This window comes from Oxyura jamaicensis, chromosome 11, assembly GCF_011077185.1.
Source record: "Oxyura jamaicensis isolate SHBP4307 breed ruddy duck chromosome 11, BPBGC_Ojam_1.0, whole genome shotgun sequence".
In the NCBI taxonomy this organism is placed as follows: domain Eukaryota; kingdom Metazoa; phylum Chordata; class Aves; order Anseriformes; family Anatidae; genus Oxyura; species Oxyura jamaicensis.
Window position 1 is genome coordinate 1,179,360 of NC_048903.1, and position 23,208 is coordinate 1,202,567.

A 23,208-nucleotide genomic window follows, 5' to 3' on the forward strand; every position below is an offset into this window, starting at 1 on the left:
AACCTGCTTGCTATCCACGTTACTGAACTCAGCTGGGGCCCACCGCCGCTCAGCGGGGCAGGGCGGCCGTTGCTTTCCTCCAAAGCAGAACTCTCCCTTGTTGCAGAGGCACCGTTTGTTTCACATTCTGAGCACGGCGCACCGTGACACGTTACAGCACCATTACTGGTTCCCTTTGTCTCCCTAGCTGTCTCCCTCCAGCGCTGTAGTGAGAACGAGGACGTCAGGCTGTCAAAGCGCTGGAGAGGAGTTCCCCTGACACAGAGCGTGCTTTCCTGTGCAAACCACAAACGCGATCCCTTAGTGATGTCTGCCCCGGAGGGGCAGAAAGGATTTGACCTGGACGTCAGCACGGAGCGAGCGGGGATCTCCACCGTCACGGCGCGCTCCTCTCCGCTGAGTCCGAGGTCTCGGTAGTGATGCTCCGGCTTCACCAGAGAGTCAGGGCTGAGGAGGCGCGCCTGACTGCCTGGTGCGTTAAGACAGCGAGATACGAGTCCCTGCAGGGCTCTGTCAGCAAAGCCCCGGATTTCAACGTTCCTCCTGGATGCTCCCAGTATACCAAAATGTTTTCTCCCCACTCCCCCCTGGTCCTGGAGCAGGAAATCTGCTTCCCCGTGGCAGCAGCCCAGGCCAGCCCGGAGAAGGCGTCAGGCTGTGAGATCCACAAAGATGGCATTGGCAGTGGTCTGTCCGAAGATGAAGGCTCCGAGGGTGACCATGAACACCCCGTAACTGACCTGGGCCCACCAGCTGTGGACGCACAAGGACAGAGCGCGTTTTAGATGGGACCTTCACTGCTAAATCTGCAGGGGAAGCAGGGAGAGGGAAGCACGTTACCTGATGGCCCTCGTTTCTTGGATCTCGGAGAGTTTGGCTTGAATCAGGCAGAGCCCTGAAAGGGAGAGGGGGGAAGTTAGACCCAGGTGGGGACTGGACTCCCTGTGAAGCTCCCTCTGAAGTAAGGGCTGCCCTGTTGAGGGCACGAGGGACAAGTCCTCCTATTTCTCCTCGGCATCTTCCAACCCGTAGGAGATGTGCCACGGGTCAGCCGGGGCCATCCCCCAGCCTGGAAGGGGCAGAGCATGTGGCTGGCTGGGATATGAATTCCCCCCCCCCCCCAGTCCTCACCTAGCCCCCTGCCTCTCTTACTCTCCCAGTTAAGGAGCACGGAGACCAGTCAAACCAGTGCTTCTCCTTGCTCCTGTGTCCCCATCCCGTCCCCTCCCTCTCTGAGATACGAGGCCAAAGACCCCCACTCTCCACGGAGCACCCCAGGACGACAGCGCGGTACCTGGGAAGACGAAGATGAAGCAGGCGGCCAAGCCCCCGATGACGGAGATGACTTTGCCGATGTCAGGGATGAAGAGAGCCAGGAGAAGAGTCAGCAGGAACCAACTGATGGTCTGAAGCAGGCGCCTCCTCCGCTCCCGAACCACGTCCTCCTCTACCGTCACCCCGGTGTAGCGCAGCCAGAGGCCCTCCAGAACGGCCCTGCGGGCACGGACCCGGGGAAGGAGGCTTCCAGCAGTGCCCCTCCTGCCCACACCAGCCCCCGCCGTCGCCCTCCGCTCACCGGCCGCAGAAGTGCAGGATGGGGTAGGACGTCAGCACGCACAGGATGATGAAGGCCCGGGCGAGGGCGACGGGGATGTCGTTGGAAGGGTAGGAGAGCAACACGTCCTGGTCCACGCTGGCCCCGAACGTCAGGAAGCCGCAGACGCCTGCCGGAGAAGGGCACAGTCAGCAGGGGACAGGGAAAGAGCCTCCCGTCCTTGTAGGGATGTGACATGGGACACCGTGGTTAGGTAATTCCCCCCCTGTACCTCTGCTACCCAGAGGATCTCTGTCCCCCAGAACCACGCCACAGCCACAGAAGCCACCCCGGGGTCCCCTCACTCACCAGTGCCCGTATAGACAAAGAGAGCGATCACCATGGCCGCTGTCACCACCGCCCCCCAGGTCTTCACCTCCGGCTGCTTCATGCTGTTGAAGACGGGCACGCTGCTCACGTGGCACTGCCGGAGACACGAAGAGAGCGCGGGGACACGCAATGGGCTGAGCCGGAGCACCGGGAGCCGCGCAGGACCCCGTGCACCACAGGCAGCCGTGGCAAAGCTCTACCAGTACTGTGATCCCCCAGGGTTGTTGCTGGAGAAGGCAGCGGGGGCATCAGGATGAAATGGGTCCGTGTCTCCCCCACCCCGCTCACAAACCAGCTCTTTGCCCAACAAAAGACCGCTCTCCTCCTGCCAGGCTGGATCATTCCACGGACACAGGGCAGGTTGTGGCTGAACGCCCAGGGAAGTGTCCCCGGAGCAGGCCAGTCCCCCTGCCAGGCAGGAAGGGGAGCGCCCGGCCCCCGGCCTTACCTGGAACCCGAAGCAGATGGTGGGCATGGCGTTGAACACGGCCATCCAGGTGGAGGGGCTGGGGGGAGAGAAAGAGGCACCGGTCAGAGCAGGGAGCACTCGGGAACGGGTTCGTGACTCTGCTGGTCTGCCTCCTCACAGCTCCTTCCTCCCATCGCTGCCTCCAGAGATCCCCTGGGGACTGGGACCACATCTCTGGGGTCCTCAGCGGGAGGCTGAGCCCCCGTGGGACCCGGGGCTGGCAGCCACCCTTCACAGCCTGTCACACCCCGTGTTGGCCATGTCCTGTTAGTGTCCCCCCTTGTCCCCAGGTGGGCTAGCTGGACAGCTCGACTTCTCTCCGTCCCTGTCCTTCTGTCCCCTGTGGTCTCCTCGGTCCCAGCTGTCGGGGAGTCCATCTCCTCCCCAACAGCCTCCAAGACCAGGACAGGACGCCTCCAACAGGCTTTTCTCTGCTCCTCCACCACCTGCTCCCACAAAACATGCAGAGACGCAGCCACCTGGGAGCTTCTGGCAGCAACATGCGGTTCCTCTGGGACCTGGGACGGATCTGGCCCCAGCCTTTGCACCCCTCGCTCACAAGCCCCTGCCTGGCTCCGCGGCGCTCTCAGGGTCACCGCCAGCACCGCGTCTCCTGCACGCACCTGGTGGGGATCTCCACAGGCACAAGCTCCTTGTCGGGCCAGATGTACTTGATGATGATGACGGCAGTGACGTACCACGTGCCGATCACGCTCAGAGAGCTGCAAGAGGGGACAGCAAGCCCGTCAGCGTGCCGCCTCCCAGCTCTGAGGGCATCTGTGGGCCTCCTCCCAGCACCTCCAGCCCCATCCTTCCCCCTGCACAGCCTGGACCACCCAACCCTTCCCATCGGGATGCGCCCTGCTCTCCTCTTCCCACAGGAAGACGCCAGGAACCATCGCCCACTGCCCCCACACAACACCAACGCAACCCCGCTGCGACGAGGGACTGCGCTGTGCAGCCAACGGAGCGGGCCGAGCCCGGGCTTTGGGAGAGAGATGAACGTTAAGGAAGGGACCACGGTGTTTTCGTGTCCGGCTCCAGCAGGGAAGTTGCACCGAGATGCTTGGTGGAGCCGTGCTAACCTGCAGACCACCCAGCCCAAGGCCCTGGAGACCCTTACGGGCTCTCCCTCCGGGTGGCCGGCTCCGAAGGCAGGGAACAAAGCAACTGGAAGCTCTCCCAAGGCTCCTCCGGAGAGCACAACGGAGGGACACAGGCCCTGGAGAATTCTGCTGTGGCTGGGGAAACCGAGGCAAGTAGGAGAAGTCCAACACCCCGGGGTTAGCGGGCAGATGAGTGCTGTAGCCACGCCGTCTCCACTCCGTGTCCCCTGGGACCCCGCTCAGGTGGGCGCCAGCTGCCCCAGGCGGTCAGCCCAGCCCTGCAGGGCTCCCCTCACCCACCTGGCGTACTTCTGGAAGCCGATCTCCTTGGGGATGGAGAGGGGCAGGATGAGGAGGAAGGCCGTGATGCTGATGGTGAACTTGCGGTCGGTGTACCAGCGGCTGCTCCCCGCTTCCTCAGGCTCTGTCACCAGCGCAGCGATGACTGTGGGGACAGACGGGCTGTGCCGCTTGCCCCTTCCAGAGGCAGGGACGCGGCTGGTTGCTCCTTGGGGCACTTACTCTTGTCCTCCTGGTCTCCGATAATGATGAGGAAAGCAATGCAGGTGCCGAAGGTGTAGACAGCGATGGCCACCTCGCACAGCACGCCCGGCACCTTCCCGCACACCGCCCACACGACCTCCTGGTACGTCCGCTCGTTGCTGGCCTGCGAGCAGTATGCCAGGATGACCAGGCCCCCGATGATGAAGATCAGCATGCACTGGGGTGGGAAGAGGAAGCGAGAGCACACAGTGAGGCAGCACCGAGGTCTCCAGAGCCAACCCAAACACACCCAACACCTCCGCTGTCCCTCAGAGGTCCTACCCTGCACCTCACGGGGCGCTCCGTGTCCCACCCGGCCCCTCCGGGCTGGACAAGGGGCTGTCCCTTCCCATCCCTCACCATCTGCAGCGCGATGCCCGCGGCCACGCCGCCGGCCATGTTGAACGCGGCGGGGAAGTTGAGCAGGCCGGCCCCGAGGGCGGCGTTCACCACGATGAACACGGCGCCCAGCGCGGATGTGGCCCCCAGGCCGCTGCCTTGGCTCTCCCCGCTCTTCGGTACCGTCTCCACGCTGGGGCTCTGCAGGAGCCTGGCCCGTTCCCCAGCATCGGCGCTCCACTCCCAGTCCCTGTAGTCACTGTTGATGCTCCCGGTGGCCTGAGCCATCTTCTGGCAGGATCTGTCCCTTGCAGTGCTGCACTCACGTCCCACTAGTGTTCTCCCACCGGGCTCAGCTGATCAGCGTGAGGAGCGTCCCCAGCCAGTGCTGGATCCATCGGGCACGGGGACGGCAAACGGCCAGGCTGGGACCACGGCAGCGCAGGATCCGGGCGCTTCACCGCTCCTGGAAGGGGCCAGGGAGGGACAGGAGTCCGCTAAGGATTGTTGGGAAACTGAGTCACACCTCGCTGGCGTGGAGGAGCAGGCAGGAGGGTGGGCACCCCCGTACCAGCCCTCCTGATGGGCTTCAAAAGCCTGCAGCCACCAGGGACACGGGACAGGCAGCAGGGGAGGGGATCCGCATCCTCCGGTGGCACACGGGTCCAAAACGTGGCCAGCCGGACCCGGCGCCACCCCAAACCCCCGTGGCCTACGGCCCGCGTTAGCGAGGGGCAGCCTGGGCTGCCAACCGCGTGGGGCAGAGAGACAACGAGCTCCCAGGTCCCAGCATGGGGCCCCAGCACCCGGGCACCCTAATTTCAGCAGGGGTGCCCCGGGGCGGAGGGCGCGGGCGGAGAACTCACCTCTGGTCGGCCGAACCGGGGGGCGAGGCCGCTGCCGGATGGTGTCAGAGCCCCGGTGTCAGAGCCCGGCCCGGCCCGGTTCGCCCGGCCCCGGTGCCGGCCCCGCCGCAGCCCCGCAGCCCCCGGCCGCCCGCTCAGCAAAGCCCCGGGCCCGGCTGGGCGGCGCGCGGCATGCCGGGGCTTGGAGGCCGGCCGCACGGAGCCGCCTCCGAGGCAGCGCCGAGGGAGGGCGAGGAGCTGCTGGGGCACCGGGGCCGGGGGTGGCCGGCAGGGGGAAGGGGAGGCTCCGGGAGACCTCGGTGCGGCACCTCAGGGGGCTTGGAGAAAGGGTGGGGGGCTCTTTAATGACAGGACGAGGGGGAACGGGCTTAAACTAAAAGAGGGGAGATTTAGACCAGATGGTAGGGGGAAATTCTTCACTCAAGAGGGTGGTGAGGTGCTGGCAAAGGCTGCCCGGGGGAGCTGCGGATGCCCCGTCCCTGGAGGGGTTGAACACGAGGTTGGATGAGGCCCTGGGCAAGCTGATGCGGTGGTGGCGTCCCTGCCACGGCAGGGGGTTGAAACAAGATGGGCTTCAAGGTCCCTCCCAGCCCAACCCATTCTGTGATTCCACAGCTGCCTGAAAGCTGTGGGGAGCTGGGGTCGGCCTCTGCTCACAGGTAACCAGGGACAGGACCGGAGGGAATGGCCTCACGTTGTGCCAGGGGAGGTTCGGGTTGGCAATGAGGAGACATTTCTGCTCAGAAAGAGCAGTCAGGCGCTGGGACGGGTTGCCCAGGGAGGTGGTGGAGTCACCGTCCCCGGGGGTGTTCAAGGAGAGGTTGAACGTGGTGCTTGGGGACAGGGTTCAGTGGGTGATGGTGGTGGTAGGGAGGTGGTGATCTTGGAGGGCTTTTCCAACCTTAATGATCCGATGTTCTCAGCCAAGTGCCCCATTGAGATGGGGGAGGTGTCAGCTACAAGGCCAGGGCCACAGCCAGGGGCTGGGCCCTTGGGGAACTCATCAAAGAATCAACCACGTAGCTGCTGGATCAGCTGCATGGGAGTGCCACAGACCTGGTGCATTTGGGACATACACGTGGGAACTGCCCTCTATTCAGGAGACTGGGGTTTCACCAGCCCTGTAGGACATCCCTGGAAGGGAACATCTGGTGTGCAGAAGGGACAGAACACATCCTTGCCATGATGGGAGGAAGGCCCAAGCTTGACCCGGCCCTGCATCAGTTTATTAGGATTAAAAAAAACCTCAGAGTCAAGCGAGGCATGGGGCATTCTGTCCTTGCCGGTCTTTACCAGGAGAGGATGGATTCTGAGTTACCAGCTCTGACCGTGCTTGGGATCTTTCCATCCTGATCTGTGGCATCACCAGACAACTGCCTGGGCAGAGCAGACGAGACGGCCACCCCCAGACACCCCCACGAGGGTGGATGCCGCCGGGCCCACGCTGCGGTTCGTGGCTGTGGGACACAGACTTGGAGGCAGGGCCGAGGTGCTTGGGGTACAGGGCAGGGGAGAGGCAGAGATGCACTGAGAGCAGTTTTCAGAGGAGGTTCTTATTGAAGGGCGAGGAATTTTCACCTTATAGCACGGGAAGGGAGGTTCAGAGCAGTGGCAGGGGTCTGCCACATGCACCAACGCCACCGTGAATTACACTTGACAGATTCCCAGGTGGAAAGAGCAAAGCCCACAATGGAGCACGTTTTAGTAGTTACAAGTCCTCAGAGCCTTTACAGCGGTTGTTGGAGGGCAGCTTCAGCGCTACCTGGCCCTGAGCCCAGCAGCAGGAGGTGGAAGAGGAGGGAGCCTGCAGCAGGATGGGTTCAGGAGGACACAGAAGTGCACCCCAGCAGCCCCCCTCAGCCCACCCCGCTCCCTGACCGCTGCTGCCTGGGCGAGCAGCCTCACAAAGCCTTCTCACGGAGAAACGAGCGTGGGGATGCCTTTGGTGCCTACGCAGGTAGGATGGCAGAGCGCTAACCATTTGCTTCCTCCAGTGCAGATGGGTGCTGGGGCTGATGGACAAAGGACGAGCAGCAGGGGAGAATGGCTGTGACAAGTGGGAGCCAGCAATGATGTCCCTGCTCCACAACGTGGTGCGATTTTGACTAGGCTTCTACAACAACTCATCTACAAGATACATTCAGCAGCGGCGTTAAGTGCTGTGGTTGGAAGTTTTCTGCTTGCTTCCTTTCCTTCCCCTTCTTCCACCAGCGGGGAAGGCCAACAGCTCCAGAGCACGCTCTGTCTTTACTTGGTGACCTGATGGATGGCGTGAGCCAGGTAACCTACGTTGCCCGACGTAACGCCCGCCATGGAGATTCGGCCGTCCTTTGTCATATAGATGGAGAACTCCTTGATCAGCCGCTCCACCTGGGACGAAAGAGCAGAGTTCAAAAATTCAGCCCGACCTCTACTCTGTTAGCAGATTGCAAATTTTCCCAGCTTGCCAGAATCGACAGCAAGCTGGGTGCCAGCAGACATCACCCAGCCCCCTGCAGAGCTCTGGGAGAGCAAGAGCTGCTGCTCGGCTCTTGGGCAATACGCAAACACTGCAGATGTTCAGCCAGGAGTCACCTCGCTGGAGCTGACCTCCAAGGTCACCTCAGAGTGGCACTAACGGACTGCTTCCTATGGCAGGCAAGCAGGTTACAATTGCTTTCCATCTCCACAAGCACAGCCGGGAGCAGAGCAAGGCACAAGTCCCCATGGTGCTCCAGTTCTGCAGGCTTGGAAGATGTTCTTATTGAGAAAGACCCGTCCCTGTAGGCTCATTTTGGCACCCACAGCCCCCTCTTTCTGACAAGTACTACAAAGAACACCTTGATACCAGGGAAACTCTGTTTACCTGCTCAGGCTTCAGCCCCGTGAAGCAAAACATGCCGATCTGGTCGGTGATGTGCTGCCAGTTGTGGGAGGATCCCTCTTTCTTGAGGTTGGCCACCAGCTGAGTCCTCATGCCGATGATCCGGTCAGCCATGCCCTTCACCTCCACCAGCCTGAGAATTCAACCCAAGACCTGCTCAGAGCAGAGCCGTGATGCTCCAACGCTGCTCCCTGTCCCCAGCTACCTGGGAAGCAACCCTCTCCACCTTGTACCCCCAAAACATGGTGTGTGTAACCCAAAGCAAAGCCAACCCCAGAGAGCACAAACCTGTTGCTCCAGCTGGGCAGTCGCTTTTTTCCCAGCATCCAAAGGTGATAAAAAAAAGGTACTATTTATTTATTCCATAGCTGTTGGACACTACAAGAGAGTCTCAGCATCTCTCACTGCTGAAAGCCACGGCAGAACTGGAGGCCTCAAGGCAACGCTGCCCAAATCCACATCAAATAACACCTGGGGCGTGCAGGGGTCTCCCGCAGTGCGGACAGCCCCAGCTCCAAGGCCGTGCAGCAAGGAGACATCTCTGCCAGGTCCTGGATCGGACACAGCCGGCCAAAGCAGCGCAGCCCCAGCGAGGCCCCGACACAGAGCTGGCCTTTGTCCCGCACGGCCAGCTGCCGCCAGGGACCCAGCACCCTGGGGGAGCAGCGTAGGCTGACGCCAGGAAGCAGCCTTAGGGCACGAGGGTTACATTCCTGAGTCTTTATTCCCAGGGGACTTAGGCTTCCACTTCCCCCACGTGAGGCTCGCTAAGTGGCTACAATGCTTTAGTCAGTCTTTTGTGCTGCTGAGACAGGCAGCTCCTGCAGACTTCGGTCCTAGGGAAGCTCTATCCCCTCCTCTAGGCTGTTTTCTGCCTCGGCGATGCAAGGGAAGCCCGTCCAAGCCTGTCCGTGCCAGGCTGGACTCATACTAGCCGATGCCAGTTGGATCTGAGGAGGGATTTCCCCAGAGGGCAGCAGCAGCAGGTGGTGCTGGCTGTACCCCGCAGCTATCAGCCAGCTGCCTGTGGCACGGCAGGCAGCAAGCACGGCGTCACGCCTTGCCGCCGCGGGCATTGGGAGTTCCCTCTTACCACTCCTTCCGCAGCTCAGGGGTGTTCAGGATGATGGAGGCGATGCGGGCTCCGTTCAGGGGCGGGTTGGAGTACATGGGACGGATGAGGATCTTCAGCTGCGACTCGACCCTCTTGGCTTCCTCCACGTCGCTGCAGATCACCGTGAAGGCACCCGCACGCTCTCCTGAAACGGGGGCGGTCAGGTCCCAGCCTCTGCCCGGGGATATCCGGGGCTGGGGCAGGACTGCTCCGAACACCACGCGGGTTTAGCGGAGCCCTGCTCTCTGATGGGGTCCCCAGCAGCTCCCTCCTGTTCAGTACCACAGGATGGGCACGCGCAGGCAGCGGCTGGCACCGGCAGAATGCCGGGCACCTCTAGGAAGACACCGGCTGCTAATCCAGCCTGGAAGAGCCCCCACACCACCGCCCAACTCACCGTACAGCCCCATGTTCTTGGCGTAGGACTGCGACAGCACGATGTTGATGCCCTGCTCGATGAAATGCCGCACAGCCCAGGCGTCCCGGTTGATGTCCCCGCTGGCAAAGCCCTGGTAGGCCATGTCGAAGTACACCAGGAGGTTCCGTTTCTGCCAGAGAAGGAGAGTGTCACTGATAGTCCAGCTGGTGCTTGCGAGGAGACACCAGGCACGTGAAAGGGGAAACCAGATGTGGTTTCCCTGCAGCATCCCTGGGACACCTCACTGCTCACCTTCACCACGGCTGCCAGCTCCTTCCACTGCTCCTGCCGGGGATCCACTCCGGTGGGGTTGTGAGCACAGGCGTGCAAGAGGATGATGCTCTTCTCTGGGATTTTCTAAGGAAGATGGAACAGAGAATGAGTGATTGGCCACATCTGGGCGCTCTCCTTGGGCGGTGAGATGAGGCTTCCCCCGGACGGGCCCTGCAGGGCTCCCAGCCTCCATTCAGCACAGTTAGGCTAACACAAGATCACCCTTTCCCCACACCGCCTCCCTGCTTCCAGGTGTGAAAGGCAACTCACAGAGATGTCGTCCATGGCTCCAGCGAAGTCCAGGCTGCACGTTTTGGGGTCGTAGTAGCGGTAAGCCTGAAGCTGCAAGCCCGCGTCGCGGAAGATGGGCGTGTGATTGCCCCAGGAGGGTTTGGGCAGGTACACGTCACGGCTGGACTTGAAGAACCGTTGCTGACCAAGAGAAAGACAGAGTGTTCAAACAGACTGGACAGACTCAGCTCCTGCCAAGAGACGTCTCTGCCTTCCCCAGGGACTCACCAAAAAGTTGGCTCCAATTCGCAGAGATCCAGTCCCGGAAATACCCTGCACGGTGACATACTGCAAGGGAAGGAACGGGTACAGGAGTCTGAGCAGATGCAGTAGGGTACAGCAGCAGCCCAGCCACCACAACACTGGCACGTGCACACCACGGTGACAGCTGACCCAAACAGGGACACGGGGCTGGAGGGGACTGAACAGATCTGCTCCCTGTAGGGCAGGGAGTCAAGACCTTTTTAGGGCCCCCTCCTCGGGAAGGGCTGCTTTACCACAGCTCCTGAGGAAGCAGTTAGCCCAGGGGCTAGCCAGCCAGCAGCTCAGAGGCACCAGCAGCCACGCTGGTCCTGCTTGGTGCCCACGTGCCGCCCACAAGCCACCGTGCTGCCCACCCCCTGCTCCCCAGCCCGCTCCTTACCCGGCCGCTCTTGAAAGCCTCGCTGTTTTCACCCAGCGCCAGCTCTGCCGACGCCCGGGTGAAATCCGCCAGCCCCCCGATGGGCAAGTACTCCTTGTCCATCTTCTTAGAAGCTATCATGGCCTCTGCCTGGAAAGGAGGACGCACAGTCAGCACGGGAAGCATCACCACGGAGAGGCTGACATGAGCTTCCCCTCAGAGACCGGGGCCCGTCGGAGCCAGAGGAGCAGTGCATTTCTGGTGACACCCTGCTTTTACCATGGGACGAGGTCCCCCGGCGGCCACCAGATCCCTCAGCGGGTGTCACCATTGGCCTGGCAGAGCCAGGTAACCGGGAGCCAGGGGAGAGCACCACCTCCAGCCCAGTACCAGCTAGCGCTGCACAGGGACACACATTTCTTTGCCCACACTGGAACTGTCCCGCAGGATGCGGAGACTCGGCTGTTACGGAGGAGCAGAGGCTGCCTCTACACAGAGACACCCCAAACCAGGTAGGGTAGCAAGCCCTTTGGGGTGCCTCGTCATGCTGGGAAGGTTATTGAACTAGATAAAGATGTAAAAACTATCCAGGAAACCCAGCCAAGTCTGCAAGCAGCCTGACTGACAGCTCGGCCAGCCTTTGGAGGCGGCTGCCTCCAGCCTTGCAGATCTCTGCTTCTTTCAGGCAGAGCTGGCACTAGAACCAGCCCGAGTCTTTATTTAACACGGCACCAGAGAAAAATACAGCCACACAGACAACTGGAGTGCTCTGGGAACCCTGTCCATGCTCCCAGAGCAGGGGGACGGGCGTTGGCGGCGTTCACACAGCACCAGAAGCTCCTCCTGACACCACCCGGGCTCCTGGTTACGGCCCAGCTGCGGTGTGGGCGGACACAGGAGAGCGAGGGCAAGGGATGGCTTTAAACCCCACACCAGTGGGGAGCAGGGACAGCGCATCCTCCCGACACCGAGGAGACGGGCCAGGCAACGTGCGTCAGCTGGCGGCTGTTTAGCGGCCTATTTCTACACCCAGAGCCCCCGAAGGCTCCATAATCCCCTCAAGGGCAGCGTCCACATCCAGCTCCCGGGCTGGAGTTTCAGACTGGCTTATGGAGGAGCTGGTAACGAAGGCTCAGCAGTATGTCTGAGGCTAATCCAGGGAGGGGACAACGTCAGCTCTTTCCTCGGCCCAGGGAACATGGGTTTGTTGAAGGAACACCTTGAGGTTGAGAAGATGGCTGGGCTGGGGGCTCCTGGAAGCCAGCAGTACGTGAGATCAGCCTGGAAGGGGCCGGGAGGCACATTCCCCGTTTTATCCCCTACCTCACACCAACCCCGTGCCTCAGAAGCGCTGGCGCTGCCCGCAGAGGTACCCGCACGGCGCCTGCTGCCCCGCAGCACCCGGCTCACCTTGCGAACGCAGCTCAGCACGTACGGCTTCCCGTTGTCGTCCCGGTACGCCCCCACGCCCAGGTTCATCTTCTTGGAGTTGGTGTCGCGCTTGAAAGCTTCTGTCACCCCCAGGATAGGGTCGGGGGGACCCATCTCCACGTGGGACCACCATGAGCTGGAGGGGAAGGAGCTCGGGGTTAGGCAGGAGGACGGCGCGGTGCCCCGCAGCTCCCGAGGTACCGCAAGGCTCAGGGGGACACAGGCAGCCGTGCTGCGGCTCTGTGTGGGGGCAGAACGGGCACAAACCCCCCTGTGTCACCTCCAGGCCTGCCAGGGACGTTTCTGGGGGCCCAAGCAGAGCAGCACGAGGCAGGCGTCGGCGTGAAGCACGGATACTGAGCTCCTTCCGAGCTCCTGGAGAGGCTCTCGTGCATGAAGCCAACCTGCTGCTCCCCCAGCGCTGGCTTCCTAGCAGCTATTTCCCTTCCCTGCCCTACCAACCCCGCCTTGCTCCAACACGGGGCTGCAGCCAGACGCCGTTTTCCTGGAAATCCTGCAGGACGCCTCCTTCTTGGTGCGACGAGCAAGGAGCAGCCAAGCACGAGCCCCCCTGCGTCAGCTCCGCGAGCCGCCTGCCCGCTGCCGGGCGTCCTGACGGCGGAGAGCTCCTCGGAACGCCAAGGACAGGCCAGGCTATAAAAAGAAACTCCTTGGCCTCAGCCTCCCCCCGTCCCGCGCTCAGGCCGGCGGGGGCAGGAGGTGTCTGTGGGCTTCACCTCGCTGCTCAGCGCGGGGAGGTAACGGCGCCGTACGGGAACGCCGCGCAGGAGGCTCTGGTGCCAACAGAACTCAAGAGTCACCTCTCCCTCCGCTCGGGCCCTGTTTTGGGTCTGTTTAGACCCAGTTTAGTCGCTACACAAACACACTTGGCACTAGCTCACGTCCCACGGGAGCCCACACCTCCCCGTGGCCGCGCTCTCCCAACGCCGCAGCGTTTCCCACCAAAACCCCTCCGTTGCCCGTCTCAACGAGCTCTGTGGAAAAACAGCAGCGAGCACGTACGAGGCAGAGACGCCTCGCCTGGTTTAAAAACGGCACAAGGGTTCGGCCTCCCCCAGCCCACAGAGCGGAGAGGTAATTAGGACTCGCTAAGCGCGGGATCAGCCTCGCAGGATGAGTCACTCGTGCCAGGGCGCGCCCGCAGCGGGCCCCGCGGCGCGTCCCTCCGTGGGGCACCTGGCCCCAGGGCTGTCCTCCTGCCGGGCTGCTCACCCGGAGGCTCACGGCGCGCGAGGCGCTCAGGTCCTGCACGCCTCAGCAGGTCACGACCGCTGCAATTAGCGCCGATCCTGCGGGCATTTGCCTAAGCTCCAGGGCTCCGGAGTGAAATACTTTGGTTCTGAGCCTCTCGATCGGCTTAGGGCCGCCTTAGGAACGATTTTCCTGTTCTCAGCCCGAGGGCTTTGGGGTGAAGGCAGCAGAAAGGATCCTCTGCTGCTTCCAGGGAGCGCAGCTGGCAGGGGGACAGGAGGAAACAGCCCACGATGGGATGTCCACACACCCCGAGGCACCCAGGAGGGATCAGCCAAAGCCTTCCCAAGGGGCTCGGGACCAGGGACCGAACAGGACCTAAGCCCCCAGGCCCTACCGCACCCCGGGTTACCACGGGGCGCCGTCTCATTGTATTTTGTTTCAGGCAATCCAAAGAGCGCTGGGCTCAGATAAAGGTCAGAGTTATAAACTGCCCGACCTCCCTGCCCACGCCGCAGGGCTGGAGGCGTTTCGGTGCCCAGACCTGAGGGAAAGGCAGCCCGAGCTGCGGTTGCTCCGCCGGAGGTTTGCTCGGGGCAGGCCAGGAAAAGTTTTTCCATCCACTTCTGGGCAGGAGTGAGTCAGAGCCGGGGCGTGGAGCGGGGCTGTTACCCTGCAGCCTCCCTGCTCTCCTCCACGCGTGATGGGGGGGCAGAAGGGGCAGGAAACACAGCAGGAGCCCCATCAAGGAGCACCGCCTGCTCACTGCGTGCCTGGAACCCAGGGGGCTGTGCTCTGGGGCTCCCACCAGGCCCACAGAGCAAGCTTTCCTCCACGCAGACAAGCACTTACAGCTCCACCGAAGGTTTCCTTTGTTCCCCACGGCACGGCCACACCAGGCTCTGGTTTCAGAGCCTCTGCCAAAACCCTGCAGCAGCTCTGCAAGCCCCAGCGGAGCCGAGAGGCCAAAGGCTCTGCGCCCGCGATGCCACGGCTACAGCAAATATTTACAGGAGGACGCCAACGGGCCGCTCCTGCGAGCCCCGAAAGCCCCGGGCGGCCGCGGGGAGCTGCCCACCCAGAGGGGCATTTACAGCAGCTGCCTCGTGGTGCTGGGTGGCTGAGCACCGGCCTGGTGGGACTCGGTGTGCCCAAGGAGCTGCCTTCACCCTTTTGGATCTCATCACCTCCGCCCTGACTTCAGGGCTCCCGTGCCCGAGCACGTGGAGGAATTCCCGAAGATGAGGGAGGGGAGGACTGCTGCTCGCCGCTCGCCATCCCCGGGCCGCGTGGGAACAAGGCACAAAGGCTCCTCGCTCGCAGCCCGCGGTGCCTTGAGGTGACCTACATCCAGCGGGGTAATTTGCAGCCATCTAACAAACCTGATGAAGTCGAAGCCACCATGGATTGGTTGCCACAGGCCCGCTGCAGGAAAGGCACAGGAGCAAGGGGTCCAAGGGCAGAACGGGGTAAATCAATGCCTGGCAGCCCTCTGCCCCCGCTGCAACGGGGAAACTCCGCTTCCCTGTGCTGGGACCCGCAGCTTCCCAGAGCCAGCAGGGAGCAGGAGGCTCTGCTGGGAAGCGCAGTGGGTCTCAGACCCCTTGGTGGGCTCAGACCCCTTGGCTGCTGAGCGCTGCCACCGGGGTGTCCCCAGGGGCTGCCCTGGGGCTCTGGCTGCGCCCCATGTCCTCATGCCCATCCCTCCATCCTTGTGCCCATCCCTCCGCTGCCTTCCGAGCAGGGAGCCCAGCGCACAACAGCTCCTCCAGGAACACCACGTGCCAGGCAGCAGCCCCCAGCCCCATTTCAAGGCACGTGGGATCCCTGGGACCAGGCTGCATGGGACCCCCATCCTTCTTGCACGTCCCCAGCAGCCCCCATCCCCACCTCATCGCGTACGGTGTACCTGCCCCCCTCCCCCCCCCGGTGCAGGGGAAGCCCGTGCCCCACCGCACACCCCAGCATCGTGTCCACAGCCTCCCTGCCCCACTGCACGGCCCCAGCCCCACGTCTCAGGGCACAGGGACCCCCCCCCCAGCCCAGCTCCACAGTGGGCACCCCCAGTGCAAACCCATCCCGTGGTGGGCAGCCCCCCCGCTGCAGCCCCCAGCCCCGGGAGCCCAGCACCCCCCCGCCCCCCTGCGCGCCCCCGCCCCGTATCCCGGGGCTCAGCCCCCGCCCCCCGCCCTCACTGCGCGCCCCCGACCCCTTTGCGCGCGCCCCCCTCCCCGCCCCCCCCCTCGCCCTCCACGCGCCTCCTCAAGGGCAGCCGGGGGCCGCCGGGCCCGCCAGCAGCCAATCAGGGCGCGCGCCCCCCGACTCGCCCGGCCGGCCCAACCAATGGGGGAGCCGTCCCCATGGTAACGCCGCTCCCGCCCCCCCACACACCCGGCCTACGGGCCGCCCCGAGGGACACGCTTCCTCACCGCGAAGCCCCCCCACGAGGCCGCCCCCTCCCCACATTAGCGGCGGCCGGGCCCCGGCGGCGCCGAAGCGGCTCCGGCGGCGGCCTCCGGGCCTCACCTGGCGCGGACGGCGGCGGCGCGGCGGGGGGCGGCGAGGAAGCGGCAGCTCTGCAGCAGCGCCATGGCGGCGGCGGGCGGTGTGAGGGCGGCCGGCAGACAGAGCTCCCCGCGGCACCGCAACGCGCATGCGCAGCGCCACCCACGGAAGGCCCCGCCCCCTCGTGGCCCCGCCCCCTGTTGCCCCCGCCCCGCCCACAGCGCCCCCTGGCGGCCGGGAGGTCCCCTTGCGGCGGCGCCTGGCGGGGGGCGCGGGGCTCTGCTGGGCTGTACGGGGCCGTGCTGGGCTGTACGGGGCCGTGCTGGGTTATACTGGGCTGTGCTGGGTTATACGGGGCCGTGCTGGGCTGTACTGGGTTATACTGGGCTGTGCTGGGTTATACGGGGCTGTGCTGGGCTGTACGGGGCTGTGCTGGGCTGTACGGGGCTGTGCTGGGCTGTACTGGGTTATACGGGGCCGTGCTGGGCTGTACTGGGTTATACTGGGCCGTGCTGGGCTGTACTGGGTTATACTGGGCGGTACTGGGTTATACTGGGCTGTGCTGGGTTATACGGGGCTGTGCTGGGCTGTACTGGGTTATACTGGGCTGTGCTCCACCCCCCTGGGCTGTACTGCACCCTGCTGGGCTGTACTGGGTTATACTGGGCTGTGCTCCACCCCGCTGGGCTGCACTGGGCTATACTGGGTTGTGTTGCACCCTGCTGGGCTGTACGGGGCTGTACTGCACCATACTGGGCTGCACTGGGCTATACTGGGCTTCACTGAGCTGTATCACACCATACTGGGCTGCACGGAGCCATGCTGCGCTGCACCCTGCTGGGCTTCACTGGACTCTACTGGGCCGTACTGGGCTGCACTGAGCTATACTGCGCTGTACAGGGCTGCACTGCACCATACTGGTCGGTACTGGGCTATAGTGGGCTGTGCAGGGCCCTACAGGGCTGCGCTGCTCCATACAGGGCTGCAGAGGGCAGCGGTGGGACACACTGGGCTGCACTGGGCCATACTGGGCTGTACTGGGCCACGTGGGTCTGTGCTGCACCATACAGCCTGTACTGGGCCATAGAGGACTGCACTGGGCCATACTGGGCTGTATTTATGTTATACTGGGACATACGGGTACAGGACCGCAGTGCGCCATACTGGGCAATACTTACCTTATACTGGGCCCTACTTCTGTTATACTGGGCCGCATGGGGTTGTGCTGCACAGTAAGGGGCTGCACTGGGCCATACTGGGCTGCACTGGGCTGTACTGGGCTGCTCTCTCCCCACTGAGCCCCCCCCCCCCCCCCCCCCGTTGCCTCCACATCCACAAGCCTGGGGGGCTGAAGCCTCTTCCTGCCACCCCCTTTCCCACCAAAAAAGGGCATTTTAGGAAAAAGTAAATAAAAAAATCCAGCCGTGAATGAATGCTGCACTCACTTTTTTTTTTTTCCCATTTTTTTAAATTTATTTTTTTTGCTCTAACCCTATTGTTTTTGCCCAGGTGAGGCGGCCCAAGCTGCCCCTGCTGAGCCCCCCCGTGCTGCGGCCCCCTCCCAGCTTTGCTTGCGAACTCGTCTTTGGTAACAGAGAAATAAAACAAATAAAATTAACTCAAGAAGAGACCGAAACCCCAAAGCCCCCCCCCCCCCCAGAAACAAACGAACGGAACAACCAAAAAGCAGCCGGGCGGGTGGGATTAAAACCAAACCAAAATAAAAAAAAATAAACCCATATTTACGCCCGAGGCAGGGATTGGGATGGGGAAACGAAGCCGGGGCACGGGGAGGACGGGGGGAGCCTAGACGGGGGGCTCGCTGCAGAGCACGATCTCCAGCTCCTTGCGGTACAGCCTGCCGCCGTCGGAGAGGTTCATGATGCTGCGGCGGTAGTTGGTGAGCTGCTGGATGCTCATCTCCTGCGGGGGGGGTCGGGGCTCTGCGTGCACCCTCGGCTGCTGGCGGCCCCCCGCTCCCTCCGTCGAGGAGCCGCCGCCGCCTCCCGGCCGGCCGGGGCAGGGCCCGTGGGGACGGGGACAGGCGGGGAGCGAGGTGTCCCCGGGCAGGAGGTGTCCCCCAGGCGGTGCCGGTCCCCGGGGGCTCCGTCCCACCCCGCCGGTCCCCGCTTACCTTCTTGTTCTTCTCGTAGAGGTCCTTCAGCAGCGCGTCCAGCTCGTGCTCGTCGATGAAGCCGCTCCCGTCCTGGCAAGGGGGCCGTGAGCAGGACACGAGCCCAGGACCATCCCGCGACCCCGCATCTCCCACCCCCGGAGGGATCGGGAGCTCTCCCCGAGGAGACCCCCCCCCCAGAGCCACCACCTCCACCAGATCCTCCCCAAAGCATCCCCAGCCCTGTGCGGTCAGGACAGCACTGTGCTGAGCTGCCCCGTCCCCACTTTGTCCCCCTCTTCGTCCCCACCTTGTCCCCCTCTCCCCCCAGCTCCCTACCTTGTCATAAAACGCGAAGATGGCGTTGAATTCCTCCGAGGAGAGCTTCATCCCCTGGGCGGCGGGAGACACGGGGGCATGAAGGGGAGCACAGAGGCACACGGCAAACACAGGGCAGGAATTACACAGAGATATTTTACCTGAAACTTAAGGAGGAAGTTCTCTTGCACTGGCAAAAGTCTGAAAAGCAAGGGATGGGGGGAAAATTGTGAGGCAGGATCCCAAACAGCGCTGCGGACCAGGCACCACCGCGGTGGCCGCAGAGCCCCCGCTCCCAGCCCGCCCAATCTCTGCGGGGAGGAGGGAGCCCAGTTTGGCCCAAGTCACTTTATTTTCCCCTCTCTTTTCTTTTCCAGGGTCAATTTTGGGCCGGATCCGTCCCCGAGCCACCGTGGGGCATGCTCAGGGTGGGGGCTCGGAGGGACGGGAGCGCAGCCAGGTGGAGCGGAGGGGACCTGGCGCCTGCCGTTGCCTTTCCAGAACGCAGATTCTGGGCTTTCTTCCTTAAAAACCGCGGTCAGGGCGGCCAGGGGGGTCCTCGCGGTCCCGCCCTGACCCTTCTCCTTCTCAGGAGGACACCGCGGGGCGGAGGAGAGCCAGAGCCACCTCCCGCCAGGCCTCTTTCGGGCTTGGTGTCCCTCCCCACTGCCCCGCGGCCTTACCGGGACATCTCGGAGAGCCCCAGCTTCCCGTCCCCGTTCATGTCGAACATCCGCAGCTGCAGGACACAAGCGGCCCCCGGTCACCCGCTACTGCCCCTGCGCCCCCCCCCCCAGGGAGGGGAGCGATGGCTCCGGGCTCCCTCCCACCCTCCGTGGGGCGGACCCAGGCTGGGGGTCCCCCCGTCCGGCTGCCACCTACGATGGTCTGCGTGTACTCCTGCAGCTTGGGCTCGTCGTACGGCCGGTTTGCCTTCTTCAGCAGGTCCGACAAGAAGCCCTGCGGGGACAGGGGCCGCGCCGTCCCGCTGGCTGTCACCTCGAGGGACAGCGGGGACGTCCCCGCGCCCACCCGCTCGCAGCCCACCTTGAGCTCGTTGGCCTCGATGTAGCCGCTGCGGTCGGTGTCGTACCGTCTCCACGCCTGGGAAGGAGCCGCCGTGAGCACCGGCGGGTGTCCCCGCACGGATCCTTACCCCAGCGACACCCCCGGAGGGGATGGGGACACCCATCCCGTGGGGACGGTCACCGCCCCGTGCCGCCATCGTCCCGCCGTGGTGGGTCACCCTCGGGGCAGGACGCTCCCCCAACCGTGGCTTTGTGCCGGAGTTGAGGCGCTATTGTCCTTGGTACGGCTCACCAGGCGGGTAATTAGTAATTCATTTCCTTCCCCAATTCAACGGAGCTCTCCGCTCTGCTTTCAGGTGTTGCCTCCAGCTTGGACCTCAGGGTCACTGGGTCTCAAGGGGTTTGATGGCCACCCACTGGGCACTGCGCGGCCCCTCCAGCCCCAGCGGGGGTCGAATTTACCCCCCCCCCCAAATTCCTCGGGGAATTCCTCTATCCACCAGGCTGCTTTCTGGGGCTGGTCTCACCCCGAAAAGCAGAGGCTTGGGGCTGCTCGTGATGAGCATCTCTCCCTGCATCACCGAGCACCAGCGGGGGTTGCTCGGCTGCCCCAAGCCCCCCCCGAAGCCAGGCGGATTTCGGTGGCAGCGCCAGGGAAGGTCCACGCGCCGCCCGCCCCGCTCACCTCCATGAACTCCGCGCTGGAGCCCACGTGCTGGCGGAAACACAGCAGGAAATTCTCCTCCGTGGGCAGGATCTGGGCCAGCTGCGGGGAGCGCGAGGCTCAGTGGGGACCGTGGGCATCCGCGGGGCACCGCCAGCTCACGGGGCCCTGCTCGCAGCCCCGACCCAGCGCTGCCGAGCGTCTCCCTGCCCGGCTGCACCGCTGGCCCCGCGGCCCCGTCCTCCTCCTCCTCCTCCAGCGTCGCTCACCTCGGCCATCTCGATTTTGCCGTCCGCGTTTTTGTCGTACTTGTGCATGAACTCCTTCATCTTGTCGCCCAGCTTGTCCTTCCGGCAGTCCTGCTGGCAGCGAGAGGGGTCAGGAGCATTTTTCCCTGCCTTGCTGTCCAAACCCCGAGCTGTTCTTCCCCTCCCGTCCCATCCCCGCGGGAGAGGACCTGGGATGACATCAGATGGCACAAGTGACACGGCCACCAGCGCCCTGACACGACCAGGACGCGGGGCGCTATCGGCCAGGAGCCCCCAGCCTCAGCTTCCCGTGCGGACCCGTGCCTCAGTTCCCCCCCCCCCCCCCCCCCCCCCCGGGGGGCCCCTGGCCCCCCCCCCCCCAATGCTTTTAATCAGGGCTTTTTTGTTCCAGGAGTGCTGCCACCGACCTGGCGGTGTGCCTGTCCCCTCCCAGGGGGGTCCCCACCCGCGGGACCAGGCGGTGACCCAGCACGGCGGTCCCACCGCGCTCCCAGCCAGCGGCCCAAGAGCTGGGGCAGGAGGGATGTGGGGAAGGAGGGGGCGAAGCCCAGAGAGCCCCTTACCACCCCGGCCCCCTTCCGAGCGCTTTCCAGCTCCTGGAAGAAGTTTTCCAGCTCCTTGCCTTCGATGTAGCCATTTCCTGGGGAGGAAATTAAAAAAAAAAAGGGAGCTAAGCCCCTCGGGTGTTTTCCGGGGCAGGGATGCTCCCAGGGGACGTTTAATTAAACCTCTCGGTCCTGCCCCAGCACCCTCCAGCCAGGGCCTTCGGGAAACGGCGCAGCCCCGGGGTGGGACGGAGAGGTGGCCGAGGGACGGGCCCCTCGGTGCAGCCCCCCCCCAGGAGTCCTCCTGCCCACACCTGGCACAGCCGCACTGGCTTTCCTCCCCGCTTTGCGAGCCCAGACTCTACCTTGCGAGCATCCACAGCGTGCCCCCCCCCAAATCCCCCAATCCTTCCCCATTTCAGCCTTGGAGGCTCTCAGGGCATGGACCATCGGTGCCGGCGGACCCCAGGCAGAGGCTCCACCACGGTGCCTGCAGCCGGCGGGGGTCCCACTGGGACCAGGGGGTGGGCAACAGCCCGGTGGGGGCCTTTGGGCTCCTCCTGCAGGGATTTTGCCTCTGTCACCCGGCCAAGGTCACGGCCGCAGCGTCTCCCTCCCTGCAGGGACCTCCTCACCCTGCAGCCTCGCTGGGGACGGGCACCAGCCCCTCACCGCACCTCTCCTGCTGCCCCCCGCCTGGTTTTGCCCTCCCCACGGGACGCCCACCTTTGGGTGCCCCCTGCAGCCCCAGCGCCTGGGGAAACATCCCCGAAACTGGGGACAGAGCTGAGGAACACAGCTCCGGGGCACCACCGCTCCTCCTCCATGGGTGCAGGGGGGAGAAATCAGCCGTGGGGTCGAGCTGGGAGAGGAACGACCCCAGAAATCCATCGCCTGGCATCTCCTGCATGAGCTTCGGGTGCGCGCTGCTGCCCGTGGGGATGCTCGGAGGTGCCCCAGCCACCGCACCGCGAGCCCCGCCACGTCCCCTGCCACCGCCACGCGGGTCCCCCGGGCATGCAGCGAGCCCTGCGCGGCCCCCGGGCACCCCCGGTCCCGTGCAGTGGGGCCGGGGTCCGGCACTGGGAGCCTGGGGAGGGGGCAGCTGCAGCAGCCGGAATGAACCGCGGGGCGCCCGGAGCTGCTCAACCCCTTTATTTTTTATTTTTGGCATTATTTTTGCTTCTTCTCTCCATTTTTTTTGCCCCTCTCTTTTTTTTTTTTCCTTTTTTTTTTTTTTTTTTTTTGCCAATTTTCTTCCCTTTTTTTGCCAGTTTGATTTGCCTTTTTTTTGCCAATTTGGTTTACCCTTTTTTTTTTTGCCAGTTTGTTTCACCTTTTTTGTCCTTTTTGCCAATTTGTTTTGCCCTTTCTTGCCAGTTTGTTTTTGCCTGTTTTTTTTTTTTTTTGTCAGTTTGTTTTGCCCTTTCCCCCCTTTCTTTTTCCAATTTATTTTACCATTTTTTTTTGCCCCTTTTTCCTTTTTTTCGGGGGGAAATTTGTTTTACTTTTTTTTTTCCCCCTCCAATTTGCTTTGCCCTTTTTTGCCCTTTTTTCCCTTTTTTACCCCTCTTTTTATTTTTTTTTGCCAGTTTGCTTTACCTTTTTTTTTTTCTTTCTTTCTTTTTTCCCCCCAATTTTTGCCTTTCCCCCTCCTTTGCCAATTTATTTTGCTTTTTCTTTTTTTGCTCGCAACTCACCGCATTTTAATACCTCCCCCCCCCCAATTCCCCTGCACTTCCCCAGCAGCAGCAGGGCACGGAGCAGCAGCAGCCGCCCATCCCCATCCCCATCCCCGTGCTCCCCGGGCTCGAGCGGGGCTGTGACCGGGACCCGTGACCGGTACCCCCCGTCCACCCCCCCTCCCCTCGTCCCCCCGCACCGACCGTCGGTGTCGAAGTGCCGCCACACGTCGAGGAACTGGGACGCGCTCAGCTCGGCCAGGTGCAGGTGCGGGGCGCGCTGCGGGGCCGCCCCCCCCTGCGGGGCCGCCGCCGCCTCCCTGCCGGCCATGCTCCGCCGCTGCCGCCGCCGCCGCCGCCGCCCGCTTTTATACCGGGACGGGCCGGGCGCGGCCGCCAGGGGGAGCCGGGGCACGGGGCGGTGGCGAGCGGGGGGACGGGGGGGGGTCCCGTCCTGGGGGGGGGGGTCCTGTGCCGGCTGCCCTGTCCTGTGTCACTTGTCTCCGTCCTGTGCCACCTGCCCCTGTCCTGTGTCACCTGTCGTTGTCCTGGGCCACCTGCCCTTGTCCTATGTCACTTGTCCCCATCCTGTGTCACCTGTCCTTGTGCTGTG

At 63.5% G+C, this 23,208-nt stretch overlaps 3 protein-coding genes across 5 annotated transcripts; all 3 read right to left on the reverse strand.

Moving 5' to 3' along the window:
• Window positions 1-496: 496 nt before the first annotated feature.
• Window positions 497-7,666, reverse strand: SLC38A7 (solute carrier family 38 member 7). 2 transcript variants are annotated; one of them, XM_035336680.1, is made up of 11 exons: window positions 7,656-7,666; window positions 4,403-4,847; window positions 4,022-4,220; window positions 3,800-3,944; window positions 3,017-3,115; window positions 2,373-2,430; window positions 1,904-2,018; window positions 1,577-1,724; window positions 1,295-1,494; window positions 841-895; window positions 497-753 (listed from the first exon to the last, which is right to left on the reverse strand). In XM_035336680.1, the coding sequence occupies exons 2-11, from the start codon at window positions 4,667-4,669 to the stop codon at window positions 651-653; spliced, it is 1,389 nt and encodes a 462-aa protein (XP_035192571.1). In that variant the 5' UTR covers window positions 4,670-4,847; window positions 7,656-7,666; the 3' UTR covers window positions 497-650. The 2 variants fall into 2 exon arrangements, 1 of the variants encoding a protein (XP_035192571.1); XR_004753791.1 differs by having other exon boundaries at window positions 667-753; window positions 1,904-1,986.
• GOT2 (glutamic-oxaloacetic transaminase 2) lies at window positions 6,781-16,147 on the reverse strand. 2 transcript variants are annotated; one of them, XM_035336682.1, is made up of 10 exons: window positions 15,998-16,147; window positions 12,239-12,395; window positions 10,850-10,978; window positions 10,435-10,494; window positions 10,186-10,347; window positions 9,895-9,999; window positions 9,622-9,772; window positions 9,204-9,369; window positions 8,093-8,243; window positions 6,781-7,617 (listed from the first exon to the last, which is right to left on the reverse strand). In XM_035336682.1, exons 1-10 carry the CDS (start codon window positions 16,060-16,062, stop codon window positions 7,495-7,497), a joined length of 1,269 nt encoding a protein of 422 aa, XP_035192573.1. In that variant the 5' UTR covers window positions 16,063-16,147; the 3' UTR covers window positions 6,781-7,494. The 2 variants fall into 2 exon arrangements, with proteins under 2 accessions (XP_035192573.1, XP_035192574.1); XM_035336683.1 differs by lacking the exon at window positions 15,998-16,147 and adding an exon at window positions 12,617-12,669 and having other exon boundaries at window positions 12,239-12,410.
• A 1,284-nt stretch (window positions 16,148-17,431) lies between these two features.
• On the reverse strand, window positions 17,432-22,959 carry CALB2 (calbindin 2). Its single transcript, XM_035336687.1, has 11 exons — window positions 22,800-22,959; window positions 20,932-21,008; window positions 20,369-20,458; window positions 20,121-20,201; window positions 19,455-19,511; window positions 19,290-19,367; window positions 19,091-19,146; window positions 18,569-18,608; window positions 18,429-18,482; window positions 18,111-18,182; window positions 17,432-17,899 (listed from the first exon to the last, which is right to left on the reverse strand). Exons 1-11 carry the CDS (start codon window positions 22,924-22,926, stop codon window positions 17,783-17,785), a joined length of 849 nt encoding a protein of 282 aa, XP_035192578.1. The 5' UTR covers window positions 22,927-22,959; the 3' UTR covers window positions 17,432-17,782.
• Window positions 22,960-23,208: the final 249 nt, after the last annotated feature.